Source organism: Clupea harengus, chromosome 2, assembly GCF_900700415.2.
Source record: "Clupea harengus chromosome 2, Ch_v2.0.2, whole genome shotgun sequence".
Classification (NCBI taxonomy): domain Eukaryota; kingdom Metazoa; phylum Chordata; class Actinopteri; order Clupeiformes; family Clupeidae; genus Clupea; species Clupea harengus.
Genome location: NC_045153.1, coordinates 14,007,856 through 14,029,591, shown reverse-complemented (window position 1 = coordinate 14,029,591; position 21,736 = coordinate 14,007,856). Strand labels below are relative to the sequence as shown.

The 21,736-nt window shown below is 42.9% G+C and overlaps 4 protein-coding genes across 4 annotated transcripts; 2 read left to right on the top strand and 2 right to left on the bottom strand.

Annotated features, from left to right (window-relative positions):
• The first annotated feature begins 3,566 nt into the window (after positions 1 to 3,566).
• On the top strand, positions 3,567 to 5,783 carry zgc:136439 (uncharacterized protein LOC678627 homolog). The gene is made up of 8 exons (XM_012842335.3): positions 3,567 to 4,029; positions 4,130 to 4,219; positions 4,461 to 4,540; positions 4,664 to 4,779; positions 4,949 to 5,046; positions 5,145 to 5,213; positions 5,332 to 5,390; positions 5,486 to 5,783. The coding sequence occupies exons 1-8, from the start codon at positions 3,838 to 3,840 to the stop codon at positions 5,604 to 5,606; spliced, it is 825 nt and encodes a 274-aa protein (XP_012697789.2). The 5' UTR covers positions 3,567 to 3,837; the 3' UTR covers positions 5,607 to 5,783.
• On the bottom strand, positions 5,578 to 8,028 carry asnsd1 (asparagine synthetase domain containing 1). Its single transcript, XM_031583637.2, has 3 exons — positions 6,616 to 8,028; positions 6,284 to 6,465; positions 5,578 to 6,046 (listed from the first exon to the last, which is right to left on the bottom strand). The coding sequence occupies exons 1-3, from the start codon at positions 8,026 to 8,028 to the stop codon at positions 5,800 to 5,802; spliced, it is 1,842 nt and encodes a 613-aa protein (XP_031439497.1). The 3' UTR covers positions 5,578 to 5,799.
• On the bottom strand, positions 7,964 to 8,812 carry LOC105913287 (ASNSD1 upstream open reading frame protein). Its single transcript, XM_031583659.2, has 4 exons — positions 8,611 to 8,812; positions 8,332 to 8,385; positions 8,176 to 8,251; positions 7,964 to 8,094 (listed from the first exon to the last, which is right to left on the bottom strand). The coding sequence occupies exons 1-4, from the start codon at positions 8,686 to 8,688 to the stop codon at positions 8,054 to 8,056; spliced, it is 249 nt and encodes an 82-aa protein (XP_031439519.1). The 5' UTR covers positions 8,689 to 8,812; the 3' UTR covers positions 7,964 to 8,053.
• A 4,295-nt stretch (positions 8,813 to 13,107) lies between these two features.
• On the top strand, positions 13,108 to 21,681 carry slc40a1 (solute carrier family 40 member 1). The gene is made up of 8 exons (XM_012842316.3): positions 13,108 to 13,449; positions 13,576 to 13,643; positions 14,052 to 14,211; positions 14,371 to 14,486; positions 16,751 to 16,877; positions 17,293 to 17,538; positions 17,834 to 18,469; positions 18,706 to 21,681. The coding sequence occupies exons 1-8, from the start codon at positions 13,416 to 13,418 to the stop codon at positions 19,017 to 19,019; spliced, it is 1,701 nt and encodes a 566-aa protein (XP_012697770.1). The 5' UTR covers positions 13,108 to 13,415; the 3' UTR covers positions 19,020 to 21,681.
• The last annotated feature ends 55 nt before the right edge of the window (positions 21,682 to 21,736 follow it).

Sequence of the window (21,736 nt, the reverse complement as noted above, 5' to 3'; positions counted from 1 at the left end):
GATGGCTTGAAAAGCAAGTATTAATTCACATCTACCAGAACTGACAGTATATCTTAGTCTATGAGTAACTTCTAATGACTGTACGAAATCCAAGGACATACAGCAGAGTATGTCATAGTGTAACCAGGAAAATCAGTACGTATATTCTTGGTCGTGTCCGATTACTGATAATATTGTACTATAAAGTCTCACCATGTATAAGTACACATGGGTTGTCTAGATTACACTTGACAGAATTTTATACCAAAACACTGACCTCTGACAGCTGCGCTCGTCTGCGTGTGTCTGCATACATTCTATCCTGACTCTATCCCTCTATCCGACTAACCTGAGCCAAGTAGCTAACCATCTAGTTAGCTTGCTATCTGTATATGACGCCTGACCAGCGGTGTTAAGTATCGTTTATCATACAACTACTGTAACTGTTCATACATAATATGATTGCTATTGATCACGATAACGGTACAGGAGTGTATGTTTATGTGCTGCAGTGTCACAGTGTATTGTTCAAAGCATGCTCACATTCAGTGTTTACTTGTTGACTACTGTGGTTTGCTTACAGTATTTGCTTATTGTACCTGTTGTATTGTTCTAGTTAGTTGGCTAATAACATTGACTTAAAGTATAAGCAGTTATAACAATAACAAATGTGTGCTGTGTATTTAATCTATATACACTTACTGCTGTAGATAATGTATGAAAAAAGTGCGTAATATTAAACATCACTGTAATCAAATTTCAGATCACAAAGGAGCTGGCTGGCCATGGCAGGGGGACAGCTCTTTGGGTGACCTCCATTGGCAACAAGGTTGGCTAGATCCTGACCAGTGTCGTGACAGGAGGGGCTGGGACTGGACAGGATGGTGTCTGGCGTGACGGAGCGGTACCGCCAAGCAGCTGTTCCATCCCCAGTCCTGTTATACGTGGACTGTGGCCGCTGCGTGACTGAGGGGTCGAGCAAGCTGCAGACCAGGTTTGCGGAGTGGCCAGACCTCCACATACAGCTAGACATCTGACACTTCATGAAGAGGCTGGCTGTCGGCGGCACCACCGATGCTCTGCCCCACCTTCATGGGCTGCCTGTCTGCATGCACCTTTGAGTGGGATGCAGGGGACCTCGCTCTGTTGCGGCAAATGACGAGGGAGCAGCTCAGGCAGGAGGGTGTGCTAGCCCTTACTGATCTTCTGGTGGACAGGAGAAAAAGTAAGAAGGAGCTGAGCCAGTACTGCCGCAGGAGGACATGCAGTGTGGAGGCCGCCATCAGCCTTATTGAGCGGCTGCTGCAGGACCTGGGGGGGGCAAACCCTGACTGCTGCTGCTTCCTTCCTGACTGCTTCCACCATGCTGCAGCCAGGCGTTCCAGCCTCTCCTGATAAGTCTGGGGTATGTAAATTCATAATTGTGTGTAAAGAAATAAAATCTCTGTATCTGCATTTTGTCCCACATCTCTGTTTTCAAAATCATCTGTTTTTTGTTTTTTTCTTTCTCAGGCTGTGGATGACTCTGGCGTGCCAGGCATGGATCGAGTTGACAGCTTGGCAGAGTATCTGGTGGAGCTGAGGAACCAGCCCTCTCTGGCCCTCACCAACCAGCAGGTCAGGAACATTTGTTGTCTTACTACTTTCCCTCTGTGCCCTGTCATACATATTTACACTTGCATATGTTTTTGTCTTTTTCTCACGGGGTGCTGTGTTCTCTCTCTCTGTCCAGGTTTGATCTCATCCTGGATGACTACAGGAGGAACAGCCGGTGCATTCTGGCCAATGGATCTGTTATGCAGCAGACCACCCTGCAGCTGGTGGACGTGAGCCACACCACCCTGGTACAGTGGCACAACAAGAGGGTGAAGAGGCAGGATAACGTGGTGGTGATGCAGGGACTGGACCTGCCCAGCTGCTTGTCTGTGACGACTGACCCTCTCCTCCCTGCTAATGTGTGCCCACCGTCTGCACACCCCCAAACACCAGTACCACCCGGCTGGCAGCACCGTGGGCTAGGTACAGGTGAAGAGGAAGGTATGGTCCGCAGTCGCGACAGCGGCAGCTGTGAGGTTGTGCCCCCAGCGGGAGCTCTTCCCTGCCCCACCCTCGGGTCTTCAGCTCAGAGGCGGTGCGTTCCGTTTGGCAAAGGCAGGCAGTTGTTCTGGGCCTCGGCCACCAGGGGGCCTCCTCGTACTTCAGAGTTTTTTTTTTTTAAGAATAAAAACACACACACACACACACACACACACACACACACATCTCCCTTTCACACACACTCACTCTCCTCTCTCTCTCTCTCTCGCTCTTTCTCTGTCTCTCTCTCACACAAACACACACACACACATAGTCAGAAGAGGTGTTTAAGTCTGCTGTTTTGCTGTAAAGTTAAATCATTATGAAGTTTTATGAAAGATTTTGGAAGATGTTTGACAGTAGCCTTCAAGAGTTGAAGGATATTGTAAGTTAAGGTTAACATTGCCAGCTTTAAATGGATGAAAATGAATACAGTTGAAAACATTCATTAGAAGTATAAGGAAGTAATCAAATGTAACAAGTTACACTGTTTTGATAAAGTAATCACTATTATTACACTGCACTCAAAACCTCATAATTCAAATAATTTACAACTGTTTAGTTGTTAAAGTCATCTATTCACAATAAATGTCAATTTCACATAACATGGCTCATTAAGTGTGTGTGTGTGTGTCTGGGTGGTTGTGGGGCTGGAGGGGATTGGTGCTTTGGTGGGGTGGATATTGGGGATGAAGGGGGGGGGGGCTCAAAATTGTTCTTTGCCCGGGGCCTCCAATTTGCTAAAACCGCCCCTGCTTCAGCTGTTCCTGCTGGGTCCAGTGACCTCATAGGGGCCTGTGCTCGTTGCTGCTCCACAGACTCTGGGTGCAAGCCTCTCCTCTGCCACTCCTGCTCCAGACAGAAAACGGACCTGCAATGTACTGCACAACACGTGCTGGCAGTTCAGGACAGCGGAGAGGCAGAGTATAATTGTATAATGTATATTGTTGTTCCACCCTCCCAGAGGCAAGGACACTGCCTCTGGGTTGGTTTCCCCTCAACCCCTTCCCCTCCTTGAGGCATAGACACTGGACACTTTAATTTCTGTATATAGTTCTATACATGTTTTCTGTTATTGTCTATAGTTGTTGTTGTTGTTGTTTAATTAGTGATTGAAAATCAAAGTTAGTTTACAACAATGTAATGTTTCTCCTTTTTGTGTTTAGAAGGATGTATTAACTGGAGCACAAATGTTTTTGTGAAACTATTAAAGTACCTCACACATTACTGTGCTTGAACATGCATTGAAATATTCAATGTAGAATTATCAATATCTCACTAAAATAAGGTTAATAAAAAGGTTAATAATATGCAAACAAATTGCGATTTCTCATAACAAATCAAGACTTTCGTGTCGTCCAAGAAAATTAAACTTGAGTTGCCAGATATCGGCGTTGCACATGGCAAAAAGAGACGCTCTTGTCCCAGGTGCACGTTGCGTCATGTACTTGTTCACTTGAAGTGCCTTCGTGTAAACAGTAGAGGGTAGCATTGCATTGTTTTGAGTTTTGAATGTGCAATTTCACCAGCTCTAGGGCGCATGTCACTTCAGATCAGAAAACTCTCCTGTTGTAACCATTGGGTATGTAAACGGGAATCGAGATTAACTGTACAGGCTCGTATAACAATTCCAACTACGTACACATGAAAGTTGAGGCTGTTACGAAAGTTTACGATTGAAATAGTCGTTTTGAGAACGAAGGAGAAGCTTTCAGCTATCACCGCGTTAGCTTATTTGCTAACCTCCATGGGCAAACTTTTCTGTTTGATTTAGCTTCCAACATGAAAGCTGTTATTCTAGCGGCAGGATATGGAACACGTTTGCAAAGAGATGTTGAGAATGACAAAACTGAACGATTCAAGCATCTTTTGGGCATTGCCAAACCACTGCTTCCCGTTGGCCACTGTGCTCTTATATCTCATTGGATCAAGTCAATGACTGCAACTGGATGTGTGGATACCATATTTGTGGTTGTAAGTAGCCTGCAATGGCCCATACAACCGAATTCCGCAATGAGAATCAAACCTTGTATTTGCCCAAATCTGATCAATCTGTAAACGATCTCCTCCTTAGACAAATGCACTCTACTTCGAAGATTTTCAGGCATGGGCTCAGGAGTTTCCCAATGTGAAGATTCTCAGTGATGGGACCAAAACAAATGAGGTCTGACAATTTGACACAATAGATTCCAGCTGAATTCAAATGCTTTTGTCGCCACCTTTGCTAGATACAGATAGTAACTGGCCTTGTATTGTAGCCTTTGCATCAATGCAATGCCTGCATTTAGAGACTTTTAAAACCACAAAGACATGGAATTAAGATCATGCTGAACTACAACACTGTTTGTGGTGAGAGTAATAGCCTGTCTTACAGAATTTGTATGACCTCTCACGTTTGATTTCAGGAACGGCTTGGTGCTGTTGCTTGCCTACAGCTTACAGTCAAGCACTTCTCCGTTGAGGACCATGTGATAGTTGTTGGAGGGTAAACACTTTAATGTAGTTTTGCTGCATCTAAGAGAAAGTGCACCATGCATATATAATAACCACATGTCAATATTAACCTTCGTGTAAAATGTGTAAAACTCCTCTCCTCTTTGCTCAATAGTGATACACTGTTCAAAGAAGACTTCAGTCTTTTGAAGTTTACAGGGAGATTTTCTGAACACCAGGCCAAACATGCTGATGCTAATCTAGTGCTGTCTTACCAATGCAAAGAAGAGGGTGAGTGTCCAATGAATCCAGATGGGAGCGGAGAACCAGTGTTCTCCCCACTCACACACACACACCACCACCAAGTAATTCACCCTTTTAGCCTGAGAGAATTCGAAAATTGTAAGTATTCTGAGTCCAAAAATGTATCATACTGTTTGTCGTTCAATTCTTCCTCCAGAGACATCCAAGTATGGGATTCTGGAAGTTGATGCGGACATGCGAGTTAGCTGTATGAAGGAGAAGCCCTGCCCATCTGAAACTCAGTCCAGGAAGGCAGTAAGATACTTTCATGTATTCAGAAGTAGAGCACTACTTTACAGTCCACCTAATTCAGTCTAGCATGTATGAAATTAAATGACTGTTCTTTATTTCAGTGCCCCTGTTTCTATTTGTTCTCAAAAGGGAGTCTTTCACTCTTAGATGTATTTCTTAATGAGAAAAAGGTAAACCATTCACGTAAAGAAATCTTCATTTTTCACAACATTGACCCAAAATTGTGTTATTGTAAAATGATTGTGCATGTTACATTACGGACATATATAACATATTCACAAATTACAGAATGCACCCATCGAGGAGAGAGATGCTCCAGGGACCTTTCTGTCTTGGCTCATATTGAGGTATTTTCTCTCTACAAGATACCCGACAACAATATATGATGCATTCCCTGACATGGAAGCAAAGGCATTCATTTAAAGTCATTGTTTCATTTCAGAAAGCCTGTGTATGTCCACGAGATATCTGGTCGCTTTGACGTGGGGAACCTTCCATCCTACATAGAGTGTGACCAATATTTTAAAGACAGAGTCCAAGATATCAATGTTTATTTACATTAACATTTAAAAATAAACAGATATATGACCTGCTTAAACAAGTAAAGTGAGGACTTGTTCTTTACAAGGATGTAACTCCAGATATTTTAGTGGGGGGGAAAGGGTGACAGATGTGATTTTCTTTTTTCAAATTAATTCCTCAGAAATTATGCAATTTTCTACAATAAACTATCAAATTGATCAGTGAGAGTCTGGTTTATTCTGTGTTGAGTCTTTTGCATTTATCCGATGCCTTTTCGCGGCGGTTCTCCATTTTGGCGATCCTGGATCCGAACTGCATGGCTCTCTTGGGCAGGATGGCCGAGGGCCCCAGGCCCAGCTCTCTGGCTGCCAGCCTGAGCAGCAGCTTCTCCCCCAGCCCCCGGGGCAGGGACAGGTCAGCCTTCTCCCACACTGGCAGCTGGTTCAACAGACTCACCACATCCTCGTCCAAGTATGGAAATCTTTAAAAAATAAAAGGTTCAAAAAGACAGACAGCTGTAAACGTGCAGCTTTAAAATGAGACTGCTAGAATTGCAGAAGAATATTGCAACAGTAATCAACAACAAATAAACAAAGATTCGGCTGAAATAAGACATACTAAGAGCTTAAACCCATGTTAAATTGGTATTCATGTACTTGTCTTTGGACACACTAGAGAGGCATGAGTTAGGATAGAATAATTTGTGCGTGGTTTTTACCTGGCCTCTTTTCCATGGTCCCCGATGATCCTGTCGTCTCTGCCAAGGTTCCGTGTCGAAATTCTGCTCAGCTCCATGGCCAGCTCTTTGACCAATCCCTCAACCCCATCGCTCTTAAAGCGTACCCTGTGTCTGGAGTATCCGGCCAGCTGCTCGTCCGCCCCAATGCCCGTCAGAACCACCTGCCAGGAAACATTTAAACACGGCTTTCAGACAAAACAAACCTCAAAATTATTCCGTTCTCTCAAGCTAGGCAGAGAACACTGTGTGCTTTGTTTTAATTTCCAAGAACAGGCCTGAAACAGGTAGCTATTTGCTGACACTTGCGTTACCTTTGCATTTGAAGTGTAGAGCTTCTGTTCTGCACGGTCCATCGCCATGCCAACCCCCCTGGCAGCAAACCACACTGCACAGCCAATGCTGTCATCCAGAACTGTGTCTAAAGGATGCACCAGGTTGCTGATGCGCTCTTGTCGCATTCTTTGGAGCTCTTCTGGAGTTACGTTGATTTCAACAAAGTTCCACTGGCGTTCTGGGTTTAGGTGTTGCAATTCTAACAGGCCGGCTCTACCAGTGATTCTGTCAGGAACGTCAAAACAGCGAGTCAGATTATGGTCTCCTTGGTGTTCATCTGTAGGGTCAGTTTTGGGCTTTTTGCCCTTTTTGCTAGACTGTGTTTGCGGTTTTGCCTCTTGGAGCTTGAAGGCCACATTGAGAAGGTCAATCGACTTGCCTGCAGGAACATGCCGGTCAGCAAGGACAGCCAGAATCATGGAGTCAATCCCTCCTGAGAAAAGTACGGCAATGTCAGCTTCATCATTAGTGCCTGATTGATCAGTAAATGGTCTGCTGCAGGGTAAGCTTTGCACCCTTCGTCTCACTGCTTCACTCAGTACCTCTATGAGTTGTTTCACCCTTTCCACTTTCTCACTTTGCATTAAAAGTTCTTCCAAATTCTCCAGAGAAAGCTGGGGGCTCTGGACATGTCCCAAGTGTCTTTCTGGTGCTGACGTGCTCATGTTCATAGGGCATACAGGAGACTGGAGGAACACACCAGAGAGGTTTGGCATGACAGTGGCATACGCTGGCAAGTCTTCCCATGTATAGTCAGGAGTATGAACAGATGGATGGTCCTCAGAGTTAACCCATGGGAAAACCTCTATGATCAGCCCTTTACTCTGGGCACAGTCGTTCAGATCAAGCCTATAAATGCCAGCTGCAGGCACTTCATGCCACTGGGACTGTTCTGAGGTAGAGGGGCATGATGCCACAGATGTGAGTGTCAAAATCACCACCTCAGGGTCAGAGTGCCATAGCAGACTTCTCCTGCCGAAATAGTCTCTGCCAAACCAAATGCAGTGCTTTGCTACCTCGTAGTACACAAAAGCCCAGGGCCCACGGACCCGGGAAAAGACCCTACATATGCCAGTGGAATCTTCCTGGACTGATAGATGCTGGAGAATAACTATAGTGTCATTTTCCTCTGGTCCCACTTCAAGGCCACCAAAGATCTCTCCATTCCAAAGGAGCAGATTACCAGCAGAGTCTTGAAGAGGCTGTGGAGTCAGGCTGCCTTTCATATGGAGGACATGGGCTGAGAAGAGGCATTTGAAATCTGGTTTCATCACAGTTTTTGTTACATCCTGGCTGTGGTCGGGGCCACGGCTGATCAAGTTTGTCCGCACTCGATCCGCCAGCACACAAGAACGAGGGGACAGGCTCACCACACAACAAATTCCACACATATTGCTTCTATTTCGTTCTTCTGTTTTACATATCTTGGTAGTCTTTCTTTAGGTTGTCCAGTTCCTCTGTGAAGGAAAAGCCCAATGTTAAACGTATAGCATAATAACCTAAATAACTTAAGACTGGACATGGGGAGAAAGGCATACTTTTACTGGTGCTCAGCGTCTGTCCTCGATCAGTCAGAAAGAAAATGTTGCTATTTGGCTGCTGGAGGTAGACCCTCTGCATAAAGACAAAAGTGTTAATACTATGGCATGCTGATTAAATGCCAAAACGATTAAATGTCAAAAGTAGATACTTGCCCTGTTTTTCTTCAGATTGGAGAGCTCATCAACCAGGATCTTCTGTTCCTTTATCTGAAGAACAAGGTGCTCTTTTCAGTAACGTCAAATGTTGCAAACAACAGCACAGTACCGACTCGAAAGCACTGTTTTAAAAAAGTAATATTTCTCACAGAACTGCATTCATTTTTCAGTGTGTTGAATGAAAGAAAAGTTGTGTTGACTGATAATACTATACTAGCACACCTTTAGGTTATTGGTCGTCATCTAGCTAGTGTAACATGCTAAATTATTTCGAACCTTTTTGCTCAGTTCCTCCTTTTGAGGGGTCTCGTCTTGCACAGTATTGGCTGCCGGAAGATTGCGTTTGGTTGTCATTGTCAATAAAACAGTAAAAACAACAAGAAATGTTAGAAATAGTTCTGACAGTTAAACACCATAAAACAAACAATCCACATCACGTGGCTAATGCTAACTAAGCATGGGCGTCGCTCAATGATGACGTCAACACGGCGACTGAAAGTAGTGATTCGAATCAGGAATCTTTCAAATTATATTAATCTGTATATTGTTATAATATTTGCTTACATTTCCCCCAATCATTGAGTAGCTACCATCAGTGATGTCTAATAATGCATTTAGTGTGCAATCAATACATGAGTTAATAAAGTGTAATTAAGCTATTTGACCACAACATCGCCCCCTGCACCTTTGGACTGTAGTATGAGTATAACCAAAGTCCTTTTAACGTCTCTGGTATAACACCCTACCGTAGCCTACTACAGTTTCACATAGTCATAGGAATCCCACGACTTATAGGATCTTACTGATCTTTGATGGTTTTGTGAGTAAGGTGAATTGTAGGTTAGTGATTGTAAGGCCATTTCCATCAAGACATTTCTGAGAATTGGCCTAAATGTTATATCATACCACATGAAATAATGACAGATCTCACATAAAAAAAACGTTTTAGGTATTGCAGTGCATTCTTCATACAGAGTGTAGTCGGAAGGCAGTAGTTCAATTGCCCCACTTAAAGGACTTTGCCTCTTGACCTAAGTACATCACTGCTTACTCAGGTCCACAGTAACCTCTCAGCAATTTCAGTTCGACATTCAGGTCTCGTGACCAGGCACAAAGTGTCCTTATGCAGCAAATGTGTTCAAATAGCTTATGGTCAAAGGGTTGAGTAGGGCCTGCCATGGCAACATAACTGATTATCAACTGTCACGCTAAGCTACTTACAATCACACTGTCTTGCACATGCTCTGTAAATGTTTATTTAGGGCTAATTGTGTTATCCTTGTTGTGTTTATATCAAATATGAGCTAATGTCTTTGAAATATGTAATACGTGTATGACCACAAAGATGTCAAAGATTTGATATGCTTCATGTGGGCTACTGAACATGACTGAGAATGTAGTTTTGAAAATGTTTGAACACTAGTTGAAACTATCCTTCCATTACAGAATCACGTTTGGTCTTGGCCCAATCTGTAGAAACCTAGAGGTAGGTCACATGGCTTATGATGACTCATGGGTAGCCACCAGCATTGGGACAAACAAACAGTCCAGTTTGTTTAGGGTCAGTGGAGTTTTAAGTAAATACACAGTTTTGTATTGATCGAAAACACCTGTTGAACCTCTGTTTGCTTTACTTTAAGGTTGTTTTATATCTGAAGTTGCATTTTCTTTTCCTTATATTGTTTTTCTGTAATATAGTGTTATAAAACAGGATTATAATCTGCAAAATGCACAAAATTACACAAATGTTCTTCTGGGTTTAAAAAAAAGTTCTGCAAACACAAAAATGTAGCATGTGGGCTGGCGGGGGTAGCAGTGCACTGCAGAGTAAGAGATGTTCAACCAGTTTCTAATGTTTTTCTCAACACAGTTCATGTCTCCCTGTCTAATGTGAGTGTGTGTGACTGTTCATCATCATTTTGTCTATGTGTTACGCTGTTTAATGCCAGTGTCCATTATGCTAGATTTATATTATCTGTCCACCGTTGATGTCTTCATCACTGTGAAATATGCCTTGCCCTCCTGTCTCCCCATTGTGTATGAGTTATTTCTATGTGTGACCTTCAGTGTAAAAGGCTTGCAATGCCAGAGAAGCTGCTGTCGTCACCTCCTAGAGAGAGAGAGAGACCCAGGATGCTACAATGATTAACACATCAGAATGTCAATCCATTCAAATTTTCAACATTTTAAATCGAAATGCTCAACAAATGTTCTCACTCAAACCACTAATGATAGAATAATGAATGATGACCGACCCAGACCAACCAGATCCATTAAATCGCACACCACACAAAGAGAACAATAACAAACTGGCCAGGATAATGTGTATTCATGTCCAGTGTTGGATATGTGAGTCCATGTTTACTAATGTCTATATATAGGTAGGATTAGAATAGATAAGGGGTGGCTTCTCTACGGTGACACTACAAAGAATAATTGCCGGTAAACAAAATACCAAATAGATACCTAGGCACAATGAAGTTTGCCATGAAGTGTGCCTCTTGTGTCATGTGGATAACCACAAACCTTATTGACTGAGACAAGGCAAACACAGACACACACACACACACACACACACACACACACACACACACACACACACACACACACACACACACACACACACACACACACACACACACACACACACACACACACACATAGATACACACACAAATTCAATTGAAGCACAGAACATTGTAGTTTCGAATAAACAAACATCATTTCTACATAATCTGTTACAAGCAGATGGCACAGAACTGGACCCAACCCGAACCCAACCCAATCTATCCTGATCAGACTGGTGGCAGCATCTGCTGCTATCTGATCACAATTATTCCATCCCTGACAGAAAAAAGGATGTCATCTTCAATCTGTCAGAAATACTAATCACAGAAAAATGATTTCCTTCTAACAAGGCTGACTTCAGTCAGTTTTTTTTATTGCACGTTCAGGGTTGTGCTGCACAAATCTGCCCAGTCAGCATAGTTTCAAACTTTCTCAGTGTGGTTTTAAGGATCTATCACTTTATGAATGACTTGCCATGCAAGCAAGAGACTTTTTTCTTTCTGTTTAGTTAATAGTGTTCTGTTCTGAAATACTGGGGTTAATGCCTCCTTTTTGTGTCTTGTGCGTCAGCTTGTGTGACTATTATCATTTTGTCTGCGTGTTACGTTCTTTGTTTTAGTCTAGCGTAATCTGTCCACCGTTAATGTCTTCATAAGTGTAAAGCAAAACCTGCCTTCTGTTCTCCTGTTCTGGTGTGTGAATGTGTGAGTGTGTTGTTAAGCTAATAAACAGCATTATCCTGGAGTCGTGTGGTGTATGGGTCACAGGAGTAGCTTTAAAAGACTGAGATCTCTCTACATCTCCTTATGTGCTAAATCGCCACAATATGCCATCTTATTCATATACAAACACTTCCAAATCCTGGCATACAAAACAATGCACAAGGTGTCACCTTGTAATTACAGCTATGCCTATACTTTGTTGACAAAGCTTGACAAAGGTTTCCATGTGGCCTGGGATTAGGGCCAGTGTCAGTGAAAATGACAACACAACAACTGGCTTGTGCGGGTTGGGTTGGCCTTGTGGTTTTGGACATCAGCCAAATGGATTCCCTTAGTCATCTTCTCAAAAATTACTTTCGAAGATTTGTCATGTGCTAGTAGAGGACATTCTTGCATAAAATAAACTCCAGTTCAGATGCAGTTTGGTTTTGTTAGTTTGCTGTGTTGTAATGCATAAACATATTGCTGGAGGGTTGTACAAAATTATATAAAACATTTCAAAGATGTTTATGTAGTTCCTGAACAGTGTGCATTTTGACAGAGAAGCCAATACAGGTGCATGGCATATTGTGTTCAGATCATAGTGGAACTCATGTTTGTGTCGGCGATAAAGTGATGTGAGTATGTGTCCGGAGTGGAGAACCGAGGGTAGGGCAAGGGTTCACTGAATATACAAAATCCAAAATAAACACCACTGACAGACTGTTTCACAGAAATCATCATTTCAACTCTACTCTACTTATCTTTTACTGAAATGGGTTGCAACTAAGCAATGGCATTTAACAGATAACAGTTATGATAACAGTTTTATTTATACTCACAATCTGGCATGCATCTAGCACACACAGAGCCAGTCTCTCTCTTTCTCTCTCTCTCTCTCACATACACACACATTCAAATACTTATTACAAATAATTAACTAAAAGTGGTCTACCAATGATGCAAAAAATACTCCATTGCAAGTAAAAGTTCTGCAAGAAAATCCTGTTGAAGTAGAGGTCATGAGATTATTAATGGGAGAGGAGAGAAGAAAAAACGAAAAAGTTCTGATACACACATTTCTTTTTCAGTTTAAAAAAAAAAAAACGTTTTCTCTAATCTTACATTTTTTGGTGAGATACTGGCCCATCTGAAATGTAACCCCAACTACTCACTGCTGTTTGTAAGATGTCAGAAGCCAAAAAGGGTGGAAACCACTGGTTTAATCTTTATCAGTGTGACATGAGACTTCCCTTGAAACCGTCGGCTAGACAGGTTGTTAAACAGAGTTACTCTATATCCCTATCCATCCATCTTCTATGCATGGGTGAACAATGGATTAATTGCAGGCACACTACGGCGACAAACACCTCTTAGCTCACCGCAGTTCCCACTACTCTTTCAAACCTGAATGTAATAACCTAAGTGTGAGCATTCGAATGTTTTGGTTACCCCTCAGTTCTAGTGCAAAACCGCGGTTCTTTATGCACACGCCTGACAAGCCAAGTCACGTGATCTGACGAGGCTCGTAGTGCTGATAAAGGTGCTGTGACCAGCGCTGTCATAGACACAGCAGAGCAGCATATCGCTGTTGGGAGAAGGCGCTTGAAGCCGTGCAGTATTGTTAGAGTAAATCTCTCCGGATAAATTATTTCTTTCCAACTTCAGCTACAGTGTTAGCTAAGTTTGGAAGGGGAAACGGAGAAAGCAAGTTTTGATCGCAAAAAAATATTAACCAGGGATTACTAGGCAAGCACGGAGCAACATCATCTACCCAGCTGGTCAAAACAAGAGAATTAGGCTAACGTTACAATGGAAAACACTGGATCGAAGAAACGTTGTTGTGGTGAGTTGTGTAACCTAAGCATGCATTACTATTAGCAAAATACGGATCCTATGGCACTCCAGCTATTGGAATTTGGCTAGCATTCAATATATGCTAGCCCATTAAAACCTTGGTTGTCATTTGCAGGATCTGTTCTCGATTTCTTTACGTCTGCAAAGTTCCTTATTTACCTCGGGCACGCTTTGTCAACATGGGTAAGGAAAACTACTAATTTCTAAGCTGTACATCATGCAATGTTTTTGGACGTTTGTATGGTACCTATTCGTAAGCAAGTCAAATAGGTTATAGCTGAGTTCTGTTAGCGGGTGAGAACCGAAGTCTGTAAAGCAAGAAAATTCAAATTCTTTTGAAGGCTACGCTGAGACGTGTGAGTTTGGAATTTCTCGTTTGCGACATTTAGTTAACTTGATACTTGAAAGTTAGCCTATCATCTGAGGTTATCAAGCCTAAAAAGTTATTGAATATACAGCTGATGTCATAAACATGTTATTATGTTATGAAAAAAAAATAGCTTTTACGTCAAAAATGCTGTATCCTAAAAGGCATGGGAAATGACATAATTTTCTTCACCTTCTTATTTACATTGTTATTATGAACAACAGGGAGATCGCATGTGGAATTTCGCCGTTGCCATTTTCTTGGTGGAACTTTACGGCAACAGTTTACTTCTGACTGCTGTGTATGGGCTGGTAGTCGCGGGATCGGTACTGTTGCTTGGCGCCATCATTGGCGACTGGGTGGACAAAAACCCACGACTCAAAGGTAAATTCAGGAGAAGGCCCGTCAGAACGGGTATTTTGACTAGTTTCACAACAATAAGCTAAAACAAGTTAAATGTCAAGAAAAATTAGCATATACTGTAAAACAAATATTTGCTTTTTCAGATGTGTAATATGCCTGATATCTGTTTTTGTTGACAAGTGGCTCAGACCTCCCTGGTTATCCAGAATTCAGCTGTCATACTGTGTGGCATTCTCCTTATGGTGGTTTTCCAGTTCAAAGAACAGCTCACTGAACTCTACAATGGATGGCTGTTGGTGAGTGATGTTGTAGACAGCCTTTATGTTAGAATAGGTATATGTCATACAATGAATGAATTAAAATTGAGCAGTCGAATTCTGTGCTGATGCAATGACAAAGCTGAGCCTCTGCTCCTTGATTAGCCCTTGATAATACCTGACCTAAAGGTTTTAATTCAGTGCGATTATCCCCAGATTATAATTTTTTTTGTTCAGGGTTGATCCTTAACTAGAGTGACATATGACTCATAATTATACAATCTTTTGGATTTATGCCAAATTGGATGATGTTTGGAAGTGAGTTCTCACCCAGAGCCCTATTATGTAGTTTAAGATACTTTTGTCTCTGAAAATGTATAAACTCAGACTGACCGCTGAGAATATGGACAAGGACCTCAAACTGAAAAGGCTGGGGTAGTTTTATTCCCAGGGAGCAAACATACTAATGTAAATGTGCATCTGTAATGTAAGTCACATTGCATAAAAGCGTCTGCTAACTGGTTAAATAGTGTAAATAGATTGTTTTCTCTTAACCCTGAGCCAGTAATTTAAACCTTGCATGCACATGCTCAGTCAATGCACAGAAGTCCACGCAGACACACAATGTTGGTGCTGCGCAGACAGTCTAGACCATCCTGCCGATGAAATTTGCGTCATGCACAAACGCATGAACGTAGCCATGTCCACGGGAGCGTAGTTGCTTCCTAAAGGGTGATTTATGGTTGCCATGACGTCATGTTCGCTGGCGCAAGCTGTGCTTTGCCACGGTTTCAGTCAGTTTAATCCACAAGTGAATATTTGTGATACAGTTTAACCGTCACGTCACAGCTGTCATTTAAACATAGGACCTACATGCTAATTGTCCTAATGATGAATTTTGACTTTAACATCTGCAACTTATACCCCATTCCCACTCACACTGAAAACCATTTCTTTAGCGGTTATTTAGCGTTATGGCGTTGTGTGGGAATGGATGCTTAAAGCTTGAGTTGAATCATTAATCTCTCCCCTGGCATTTTGTCCTGCAAAATGTTACCCCTCTAGAAAACCACGGATATAATCTTGCACCACTTTTAGCCAACTATGCGTGTTCCCAAATGGCTTTGTGACTGTTATCACGGGCAGTTTTCCACATCCACCAATCTGCGTAGACGACACACAGTTTTTAGCGCCTGTTGTCATATGTTGAGTGGTGCCTAATTGGCTTTTCGTAGAAATGGTGCCGGAAGTGAGCACACATTGTCTGACATTTTGGAATTTGGAAGCTAACCCTCCAAATCCTGACCTCCTGACCTCCTGGTGCCCACACAGCTTCGCTGCTTGGCCCCCTAATTTAACGTTAATTGTAATCTCTCTGCTGGTGACCCCAGTGAAAAGCCCCTGTTTAGAACTTCTCAGCCACGGAGCACATGTGCTACGAGTGTTTTCAAGCACTACTAAGTTGCGATACTTTCAGGAAACGCTCCGAAATTGTAAGATGATTCGTAAGAGGGATTCTAAGAGTCACTTACAACGCTTACAATGTTTTTAGGGAGACCCGGCCAAGATCATGCTTCTTGTTGTTTCATGTCTTTGCGGTCGACAAGAAATGCGCAGTCATGAGATGAAACTTAAGTGGGTCAGAAGTCACAAGTTTTACTCAATAGGGGAAGTAGGTTATTGGTCCCCCACCTCCATGTTTCCCCCCAGATGGGGCCCCTGGCTGTTTACACCACTGTGGCATTTCTCTTTTGAAACATGAGTCAGCAGGTCAACAGCCAGTCACGTTAGCAGAAGATACGGAACTGAACCTGCACAGCCAATCACGTTTCTTGTTTCTATGACAGAAACAGCTGTACCAAAAATATGCACACCAACGACCAGTAACAGTGAGCTAGCAAATTATTCAACCACTGCAGGCCTTAAAAGTACAGGATGAAGTCCGGTCCTGCTTATGGGTTAAAGCAACACCTTGGGTGGGATTACAGATGGCAAGGAGCAGTTCTAGCTCATTATTCTAAAAAAAAATGGTTGACAGCTGTACTTGAAGAAAAGTGCAAACAAGTGCTTCCATAAGTTCATTTAGAGCGCAAAGACCATAACCATGAGGTGATCCTCCTTTGTACATAAAGTAATTGTCTTCCTTTATGGTCACATAAAGCACTCCTTGAATGGCCATATCTTAGAAATCCATGCTAATGCTAATCTCTCTGTGCTCCATAAAAAAAAATGAACTTCAAGTGAGAAGGAACAGTTGAGTTCACAGAGTTTATTCATATGTGTTTGTTTTTTTCCTTTACCAGACAACCTGCTACATCATGGTCATCAGCATTGCCAACATTGCCAACCTTGCCAGCACAGCCACCTCTATTGCCATCCAGAGAGATTGGGTCGTGGTCGTGGCCGGCGAGGACCGCAACAAACTGGCAGGTCAGTTTCCCCCAAGGCCTCCAACATGGAAGCCCCTGACAGAAAACACGTGTTATGGCACTGACTCTCACCTTTGCTCGTAGACACTAATCCCTCTTTGCTTTCCCTCAACTTTACAACTCTAATTTCTCTGCCAGTAGTGCCTGAACATACGTTTTATGGTAGTCACATTTCCCCTGAGTATCTTTACAAGCCTCAACGGCAGTTATATGGTAGTCACATTTCCCCTGAGGTGATTGCCTCCTGTACGCTTGTGATTTCTGAAACATCAGTTATTGCATTGTTAACACCCATTAGCATACGTACATTTCCTCTATAACAGATAAACTTAAACATCCTTGACCTCAGGAAACTGCATGGAAAGTGCTATATGACCGTCATCATCATTTACTCTTATCTGTTTTTCTGACATCAGATATGAACGCCACCGTGAGGATCATCGACCAGCTGACCAACATCCTAGCTCCCATGCTGGTCGGGCAAATCATGGCATTCGGCTCTCATTTCATTGGCTGCGGCTTCATCTCTGGCTGGAACTTGTGCTCCATGTGTCTGGAGTACTGCCTGTTGTGGAAGGTGTACCAGAAGACACCTGCTCTGGCCATCAAGAGCGGGCAGAAAGAGACCGATCAGGAGATGAAACAGCTGAACAGCCAGAAAGGTCTGCCATTCAGTACAGTATCCGTTACAAAGAAATATCTGTAAATAGCTCATGCCTATTGTGTCCTGTCTTTGGTTCGAGTGAGTGTGATATTGCAGAAAGATTGGTCATAGCTGGACAAGTTAAAACGTTCTGGAAACTCACTGAGTCCAAATAAAATTTGCTCTGCTGAGAGATTTTTTCAAATAATTATTTTCCTTAGTTGTACAAGTAAACATAGTGCTTGCAGAATGGTCATCTTCACTGCCACTGTAAACATTTTGACAGAAATATGTTTTTAAAATCTCCTCTGCAGAAATGGAGAACGGACTGAGCCCAGCTGAAGGTTCTCAGCTGATGAAGGAGGCAGCTGTAGTGAAGACCGAGACGGAGAAACCAGCCGGTTGCTGCTACCAGATGGCTGAACCTTTGCGCACCTTCCGAGATGGATGGGTGGCCTACTATAATCAGTCCATCTTCTTCGCTGGCATGGCTCTGGCCTTCCTTTACATGACTGTGCTGGGCTTCGACTGCATCACCACTGGCTATGCCTACACCCAGGGCCTGAACGGCTCCATCCTGAGCCTCCTCATGGGTGCCTCCGCCATCACCGGGATCTTCGGGACAGTGGCCTTTACCTGGATCCGGAAAAAGTGTGGGCTGATCCGCACTGGCTTCCTGTCGGGAATGGTGCAGCTCTCGTGCCTCATGCTGTGCGTCGTCTCCGTCTTCACACCCGGCAGCCCCTTTGACCTGACCGTCTCGCCGTTCAAGGACATCCTCAGCCACCTGTTTGGGGACAGCGGTTCCCTCCCAGAAGGTCCCATGCCCAGCATCCCCCCTATAGACAACTTGTCCAACAGCTCCACGATGGTGTTCGAGGAGTCACCCCAAGTCGAGTCTTACTTGTCTGTCAGTCTCCTCTTTGCAGGAGTCATTGCTGCTAGAGTTGGTAAGTTGGCTGTTTTGATTTCATAATTTGGTCATTCTGAGAAGTGTCGTGACGTGGCTTTTGATTTTCAGATTTTAGTCATTAGACACTGAGAGCTGTGTTGTCAACCTTTGACTCTAGTACGCAAATAGCTGTTTATGCAATTAAGGTGATAATGAGTCATCTAAATCGTTTTAATGTGGCAATAAACATGCCTTCCCATAAGCCAAGACATCCTCTCTCTCTTCCCCTTCCAGGTTTATGGTCATTCGACTTGACCGTTACCCAACTCATCCAAGAGAATGTGATCGAGTCCGAGCGAGGAGTCATCAACGGCGTCCAGAACTCCATGAACTATCTCCTGGACCTCGTGCACTTCATCATGGTCATCCTGGCGCCCAACCCGGAGGCCTTCGGCCTACTGGTCATCATCTCCGTCTCCTTTGTCGCCATGGGGCACATGATGTACTTCAGGTTTGCCTACAAAAGCCTTGGGAGTCGCCTCCTCCTCTGCTGCTCCCCTGAGCAGAAGGAGGAAGCCAACAGTCCCTCACTTCCCACAGTCGTGTAACTGATTAAAGAGACCCTATCCCTAGCCAGAGTGTTATCTGCTTTGCACATATACCGCGTGCCCCCAGCCTATGGGGACCAATTCCAGTCTTTAGCTAACATACTTGCTTCTTTAGCAGTTGCTGATGCCTATGTATATCTATGCGTATTTTAACCCCTGGAGCATTGCCCTGACTATAGCAGATAGCAGTGGCGGTAGGTATCAATAGTCATTAGCGGAGATAGCAGAGCAGAGAACGGTCAGAGGCCCTGGACAAGAGCTGCGCTGGGTCGGTCTGATGAGCAACTGGAAGGGTAGCCTTGAACTGAAGATGACCAGCTGCACTCTCCTCTCCTTTCAGCCAAGCCTGTGCTGTTGTGTAACCCGGAGGAAAAAAAAAGAAGAAGAAATATCTAAGATTGAGGGAGAAGGCGACTAGGCCTAGTAGTGCAGTGCTAAATTGTAGTGCTCTCATGTATTTTGGCGGGTTGTAAAAGATCCTAATCCACACGTCATCTGAGCTCCAGATCAGTACAGGGAATTTTCATTTTTGGGTGCTATTAGCTGTGTAGCTATGGGTGTTATTTCCTGTGTTCAGTTACTATAGCATGTTAAGCTATATATACTATCTACACTTGAATTTATTTTTCCCCATGTTGCTTGAGGTCAGGGATACAGTCTCTTTAATCTGTGGTTATAAGGGTTATGCAAAACACTCATTCAGGAATCCAGGAGGATGAACTTGTATGTTTGAGTATAGTAAGCCTATATATTCCGTCAGTATTCTACATCTTTGCCTTGGTGGTGCTTACGTGTTAGCCATTGCTATGCATTCTCTTTAAAGACATTTTCATATTACCAAAGCAAACTTTTAGGTGGAAGTGAGGGAATAACATTGCTGTTGTATGTGAATACATTCCAAATTTTTTTGTGATGGTGGTGATCATGGTGATGTTTTGTTCATGTTGGCACAAGTACATCAATCAAATTCCCCAGCGGCTGTATCAGCAGACAGCTTTTACAGTCTAAGTTAGCATACCATCTATTTGATTTTAAGTTGATTTTTTTGTCTAATTTTCTTCAAAAGGAAATCAACGCCGTGATTGTGATTGTTACACAGGCACTTTATGCGATTCCTCAGTGGATGAAACAGAAACCCCCTCATGAGGCACATTTCAGGCATATTCTCAAAACATATTTGCACAAGGTCTGAGATACTGCCTTTCTTCTCTCTATCTCTCTCTCTCTCGGAGTTCAAACCTCCTGAAATCCTATTGTTTCCAAAGGTGGTCCTCCACCGCATACCACCTGACCTATACCGATCCATAAACAGCCTCGTGTTTTACCCACTTCATCCCCCTAAGGCACACACATCAGCAAAAATGAAACTCAGAACCAGATGCCTGCGTACGGAATCTGACCCACCCTGTCCTGTAGATTTTAGGTTAAGTACCTCTTTTCCTCTTCCATGGTATACCTCAAACACCCAGCCTTTAACACCAGTGCTTCTGTTCTGGTCTGCCATGTTGTGGTGCTGACATCATTACATTTACATTACATTTAGTCATTTAGCAGACGCTTTTATCCAAAGCGACTTACATATGTGCGACTTACAATGTATACACATTTTACATCATGGACACTGGGAGCCTGCTCTAATAAACCCGCAGGGGGGGTACCAGTGTGCCTGTATGGTGTCAGCTATGGTTGTATGAACAGGATGGCTCACACAAAAATAATATGAAGTTAAACTGAAGTAATGTTGAGGTTGGACTGAGAGTGGGCAGCCTTGCCATGTGCTCAGCACAAGGAGGTTATTGTGTGGGGATCGCAGCAGACGGCTGGAAGATCAGGTGGGATGGTCCTCCAGTGGTGATTTGTTGACTTTTTGTGGGTTTCGTTGAAATGCAGCTGGTTCGTAAAGTCGGCCTCCCTCCACTTTGAAAAGCAAATGCCAGAACTGTCAGTGTTGATGTTGGCAATTGGTTTGACTTCAAATGTTGAGTAAGCACATTTGCAAGAACAGGGCACTGAATACTTGAGTTCTTTTTTGTGCTGGAGTGGTTTGAGGGCGTATTCTTTGTAATAGACGATTTTTTTTTTCAGACAAACTAACAGTTGGTTAATCCATCAATACTACTTTGTGAACTGTATTGGTTACTATTTTTGTACGTCTGTCACTGTCAGATCATGCAGTCATGTTGTTGGTTTTAAATGTTTGTAACTTTTTGTATTTTAAAATGTTTTGTACACTAGTGGTAACTGTTCATTTTACAATGAGTAAGGTAGTTTGTAATTTTCTCACTCTGATTTTCTTTTCTTTTTGTTTTAAACAAAAATCACGTGAATATACCTGTAATTCATCATGCTGTCGGAACACGGTAGAATGGAGAAGAATCGATTGTAATGAACAAAAGAGTAATTTACAGAGCAAAAAGGTCTGTACATTGAATAGTTTTTGTAATCATTGTTTGAATTGCTGTGTTCGCCCCATTTCTCTGAGACACAGGGGGCCAGCACAGCTGCCACCCCATACGGAGGAAGAAAATATGGCCAAAAATTGACTGCATGTGCATTTTGATATATTTAAGAAAACCGAAAAAACTTTCTTGAAATTGCATGTTAATGTGTAAATGAGATGATGATGATGACAACAGTTATAATAAAACAAACACAAAACAAACAAGTGTGTGAGGTGAATTTGGGGGGGGGGGGGGGGGGGAGAAAAAAATAAAAAG